General features: G+C 51.6%; 1 protein-coding gene across 1 annotated transcript; it reads left to right on the top strand.

Moving 5' to 3' along the window:
* The first annotated feature begins 579 nt into the window (after positions 1-579).
* LOC104399782 (cytochrome P450 2C5-like) lies at positions 580-4,570 on the top strand. The gene is made up of 9 exons (XM_010011487.1): positions 580-756; positions 1,251-1,413; positions 1,770-1,919; positions 2,615-2,775; positions 2,915-3,091; positions 3,173-3,314; positions 3,562-3,749; positions 4,057-4,198; positions 4,377-4,570. Exons 1-9 carry the CDS (start codon positions 580-582, stop codon positions 4,568-4,570), a joined length of 1,494 nt encoding a protein of 497 aa, XP_010009789.1.
* The last annotated feature ends 1,164 nt before the right edge of the window (positions 4,571-5,734 follow it).

The following is a 5,734-nucleotide window of genomic DNA, read 5'->3' as shown; positions in this document are numbered from 1 at the left end:
AAAAATGTGTGTTTTTCCTACTTTCTGATCTATTTTCCATCAGAGAGGAGTTTGATGGAAAATTGCTACCTACCCAGCAGATATGTGACCAGCTGCATGTTCTCCCTTGCTTTCTGTTTACAGGAATGTCCCCTCCTGGGTCACAGCACTGGTAAGCAAAGCAGTGACCAAACGAGCAGTGACCTGCTGGTGACATGCGAGGTTTCGCCAGGATGGTGATAACTTCTTCCAAGGGAACTCTAAACAAGAAGTGACTCAGTGAGATGGGAGGGGGGAGCTATCTCCCACAGCAGCGTTTTGCAATGCTTCCAGCACCCCATGTCAGCTCTTCGTTACAACATTCCAGGGCCAGGTATGTGCTTGTGTGGGACAAATCAGCGTTCCCGTGACACTAGCCTCCTAGGGAGTGGTGGGGGAGGCACACAGGAGACAGCCCTGGGAATATAGGGACGATTGTGCCTATACAGAGCACAAGGAAGGGCAGAGGCAGTAGGTGTAGCTCCTCTCTGCTCAGTTGTGATTTTCTCCCTGGAGAGGGAGTTTCTGGAGTGCTTTCTCTGCTCAGCAACACAGTCAAGGATGGATGCTGGATCAGCTGTGGTGCTCCTTACCCTCCTCGTCTTCTCCATCTTGTGGTTCCTGCTCTGGAGAAGTGATTGGAAGAGAAGTTCTCTGCCTCCTGGACCAGCCCCGTGGCCCATTCTGGGCAACCTGTGGCAAAAGGATGTCCTGCCCCTCTACAAGACCTATGAGAAGGTAAGAGAGGAGCTGGTGCTGCTGGACCTGCTCCCAGCCCTGGCAGGAGAGAAAGAGTGACTGTCCCATATCAAAATAAAAGGGCAATCATGCAGTTCACTCTTTTCTTAACTTTCTTTTGTCTTTTCCCCCCCTTCTTTCTGCTTTGCCAAAATTCCCTAAATCCCTGCTACTGAGGGTATAATCAATGCTATTATTGAAGTCTTCCTCCTTCCATTAGGGATCAATCCACGGCAGTGACACCAGTGTCTCTTTGGGCTGCAGCCCTGTTGCCATCTACAGTTGCTTCCTGAAAATGATGCTTCGAATCCCCAAAGGATCACTCGGATCAGAAACCCCCAGGGACAGGGCTGGGATGGGAGCAGAGCAAAGACGTGCTTCCCCTCCCTATTCATGCATTTACTACTGTTGTGGTCACAAGACCTACTTTGCAACTACACGGATGCCTGGGGGACGGAACACTCCTTCACCACAGCTCTCCTGTCCTCCCCCAGCTCAGCAGCATCTACGGCCCCATCTTCACAGTCCGGCTAGGGATGAAGCCAGTGGTGGTGCTCTGTGGGTATGACGTGGTGAAGGATGCTCTGCTGGGCCACTCCGAGGAGTTTGGGGGAAGACCTGCGATACCCATACTGCTGCAGCTATCCAAAGACTATGGTAGGTGTCTGGATTTCTCCTAGACACTATTGACCTCTGGGTGAGCAGAAAGTCCCTGTCTACAGCTGTTGATACTTGAGTCTAGTGAAGGACTCAATATCCAAGACCTCAAACACTTATTTCCCTCTCTGCAAGTCCCTTCAACTATTAAGCCTCTTGTCCAAGAACAGAATTAATTCCAGTGTTGTTCCGTGTTTCTATAGAGATCCTCAGCCTTCCAAGGACACTGCACACACCAAGGGTCATCCCCTGGCTTATTGCTCTATTGCTCCTCAGCTGTGCTCGGAACAAAGTTCCCCGTTCCTGGGGAGGAGCAGTGGGGCAGGTGGTGAGTGGTCTCCATTGCCTCCCTCCAGGTTTTGTGTCCAACAATGAGAAGAAGTGGCGGGAGCTGCGGAGGTTCACGCTTAGCACCCTGCGGAACTTCGGGATGGGAAAGAGCTCCATGTCACAGCGAGTGCAGCACGAGGCCCAGCACCTGGTGGAACTGCTGGAAAAACACGAAGGTGATGGTGGGTCCTGTCCACCCGCCCCACACGACAGACTCATGGGACATGTGTGGTCCCCAGCGCTGTTTGCAATGGCTGGGGCAGATGATCAATGTAGAGAAAGGGCTTAGCACTAGCCCCATCCCACCGAGAGCTGCAGGGATATGGTATGGTCACTGAGGGACATTTCATGCCAAAAGAACAGAAATAGGAAGCTAAACTATGTGGCATTGAGAATGCACAAATAAGATACTTCCCTGGCAATGTGGGGGTTATTGGGGTGATGTCCTCCTCGCCAACAACACTGAGCTGCTGCCACTGCTGCCACCTTTTTTGGGGCTTCCTGAATGTAAGAGGAGATAGAAGCTCAGTCATACACGGGTTCCTCTGCCTCTGAAAGGGTGGTGCTGGCAAGGGGATGGTTGCCACAGGGGGATGCTCTGCAGTCCCCCACATCCCCAGGGCATGACGGCAGGAGCACAGAGTCCCTGGAGAGGCCTCTGCTTTCCTCACTCCCAAGTACTGGGGAGGGGTTTAGGAGGAGGGAGAGAAATGTAGGAGCCCACAGCTCAGGAGGGCTCCTTGCTTTGGCTGTTAGACCCAGCAGATTCAACCAGGGCTCAGAGTTCAGAGGACAGAGGCTCAGAGAGGGAGGAAGCACATAAATAACTATTGACTTTTGGTTGCCTTTATTGCCACTCCTGTGGCTGCAGGAAATGCCTTTGAGCCAATAATAATGTTCAGACATGCATTTGCCAATGTGATCTGCTCCGTTGTCTTCGGGAGCCACTACAGCTACGACGACCCAGCCTTCCTGGAGCTACTGAGTGTGATTGGGAATTACATTGACTTCTTCCTCTCCCCCATTGCCATGGTAAGCATCATTGCTGTGCTCAGCACTCCCATGTCCAGCATGCTCAGGTGGTTGAGGGATGCTCCTTGGCTTTGGGTCGCTCCTTGGCTTTGATGGGACAGCATGCCTTTGAGCTCTCCTGTGCCTTCTCCACCTGCAGATCTACAACACCTTCCCCAACATCATGCACCACCTCCCGGGGCCACATCGGAAAGTCCTGGCTGAGTGCAAGAAGCTGATAGACTATATCCAAGAAAGGGTCGAGCTTCACAAGCTGACGCTGGATCCCAGCTGCCCCCGGGACTACATCGACTGTTTCCTTATGAAAGCAGAGAAGGTAGAGGTGGTGCAAAGGGGGTGAGGGCTGCAGCCTGGAAAATCACCCAGGTGATACTGAATCCCCACCACATCCTTGCAGGAGAAGAGCAGTGCAGAGAACATGTACAGCAACGAAGACTTGGTCATGTCAATATTCAACCTCTTTGGTGCCGGGACAGTGACTACGAGCAACACCCTGGTCTTCTTCCTCTTGGTCCTGGCAAAGCACCACCATATTCAAGGTAAGGGTAGCACCATGTGACTGCTTCCTGTGCTGAGGAGGTCATGATGCAGCCTACAGGAGATGCTTTGAAGCTCCCTGATTTGGGCAGATATGCAGACAGAGACCCTATTTCTGATCTCTACTAGGGGTTTGGCTCGCTCCCTCTCTTCTAGATCATCTTTAGCTCTAGAACAGATGTCCATGGAGGCCCATAAAAGATGTGGGGCGCGGTTTGCACAGCAGCTCCATGCATGCCTTTTCCCCAGCTAAGGTCCAAGAGGAGATCGACATGGTGGTGGGTGCTGGCCATGCTCCCAGCATAGAGGACAAGCTGAGGATGCCGTACACCAACGCTGTGATCCATGAGCTGCAGCGCTTCCAGAAGAGCCGCACAGAGAACTTCCCACGGATGACAACACAGGATGTCCTGTTCAGGGGCTACACCATCCCTAAGGTAGATGTTGTGGCCCTGGAGTCTCTGTGTCCTCAAGGTGGCAGGAGGGCTTGAATGAGGTTTACCTTTGCCCCTGGACTGTTTCCTCACTCCTGAAGGTCCTGGGTCTTTCCCAGTCCTCCCTGGGCAGAGATGGTGATAACTTTTTAGCAGATAAGTAGAAGGAGGTGAATGCTGCTGCCAGTTCTGCCCACATCCCTGTGTCAGGGTGTACATCCCTTGTGACCCCAGGTGCTCCTCATTGCTAATCTACCACAGCAGAGCCCTATGTCAAAGCACTGATGTCTCTCCCATCCCTCTCCCGCAGGGCACAGCCATTATTCCTGTATTTAATTCTGTACATACGGATCCAAGCCAGTGGGAGAACCCCAAAGAACTTGACCCAGGCCACTTCTTGGATGAGAAAGGCGAGTTCAGGAAGCGTGAAGCTTTCATGGCTTTCTCAGCAGGTCAGTGCTCAGCCCCACACATCGCTTTTTTTGGCACCCTGCCTGCAGCAGCTCCAACATGAATATTGGTTGGCACCAGATATACCCTTAATATAAGCTTTCTCACTATCCTTTTATGACCTTTTCTCCCCAAATGTTGGATAAGCCTGGTACTCACCCTCCCCTTTCTGTGCCCCAGGGAAGCGGATGTGCCCAGGAGAGGCACTGGCTCGCATGGAGCTCTTCCTTTTCCTCACCACGCTGCTGCAGAGCTTCACCTTCCAGCTTGCCATCGAGCATGAGGAGACAGATTTCTTTTCCCTGTGGCTCAAGATAGAGAGAAGGGCAATACCGGGCAGCTTCTTTGCTATTCGGCGCCTGGTCTCCTCTTAAGCAGAGAGAAAGGATCTTCCAGATGCCTTCACTTCTGATATCAGAGCAAGCCGTGCAACCCTGAATGTCATGAGCAGAAGGGTCACTCTGAGTCTGAGCTTCTCCTCAGAGAACTCCTCAGCATCTCCACCAACAGCTCCATGGGCAACCTGCTCCCAAGCATATAGCAGTAACACAAGGAAGACAAGCACTTGTTTTCCTCCTCTCGTACCTATCAGCTCTGACTGAGCTCCAGCTCCTGTGGCAGGGCTGCCTGTAGCTCCTGGGCTGGAGCTGGGCGCTCCTTCATTGTGGTGAGAGATTCAGAGTGCTTCTGCAATAAAAACAACCACCATAACTCGATGCTGGTATTTGTAAGTACACTTGTGCCTCTTGGTATAAGGGCAGCGATGCTCGGTCCTCTCTGCCCTGCACAGATGGTGTGTGAGCCCCACAAACCATGGTGACAAGCACCTCATGCTTCTGCTTCCCTGCTTTGCCCCCTCTCTGTACTCTCTAGCATTACAGAAGGTCTGCAAAACTGCCTCCATCCCCACATCCCACTGCACAGGATGAAACCCTTGTGAACAACCTTTAGGCCATCAAAATGTTAATGAAAAATGTGTGTGGGGAAATGTGCTATAGGAGAGGGGTGCTGTGCTTGGGAAGCAGGAATTAGTTTGCCACCAAAGCCACTGCTTCCTTCTTAGGGTGCTCAGTGTGTTTTCTGTGCTTGCACTGATTTAACTACCTTTACTTGTTAGTCCATACACACTGCAGCCTTTATTCCAAACATTGGGACTTGAAAGAAAAGGGATTTTCTTTAAATACCTGTACAAGGGAAAAATGATCCCTACTTGCCCACCTTGTCTGGCCTCAGCACTGGCCTTGGAAAACCACTGTTTCCTGTTGCATCCAGCTCTTCCCAGTGCAAACCTCCCAGCTATCGGACTTTGACTTTATGTCTGTTCCTAGGGTTTCCTCATCTTTCCCAGGACAGATGGAGCTGGGCAAACATTCTGTTTGTTTTAGCTGCTTTGCCTCCACAGTTTTAATCTTTAAATGAATCTAACACATCTCAGGAATTTATGTGATGCTGGGAAGAGCTCCCCAGGCAAGTAGCACTGCCTACACTGAGGACAGGCAGAACCACCTGAGTTCTACCAGCAGCAGAATGATTCCAGC

This window comes from Nestor notabilis, unplaced genomic scaffold, assembly GCF_000696875.1.
Source record: "Nestor notabilis isolate BGI_N333 unplaced genomic scaffold, ASM69687v1 scaffold3243, whole genome shotgun sequence".
Lineage (NCBI taxonomy): Eukaryota > Metazoa > Chordata > Aves > Psittaciformes > Psittacidae > Nestor > Nestor notabilis.
Note: the sequence above shows the minus strand (reverse complement) of the source record. Positions and strands in the feature narration are given on the sequence as shown.

What these genes read in the sequence shown, in the direction of transcription:
- LOC104399782 (XM_010011487.1), top strand. Translation starts at nt 580, where the DNA reads ATGGATGCTGGATCAGCTGTGGTGCTCCTTACCCTCCTCGTCTTCTCC. An exon ending in GCAGCTATCCAAAGACTATG is followed by an intron (nt 1,414 to 1,769) that starts GTAGGTGTCTGG and finishes GCCTCCCTCCAG; the next exon opens with GTTTTGTGTCCAACAATGAG. An exon ending in GGGGCTACACCATCCCTAAG is followed by an intron (nt 3,750 to 4,056) that starts GTAGATGTTGTG and finishes CCTCTCCCGCAG; the next exon opens with GGCACAGCCATTATTCCTGT.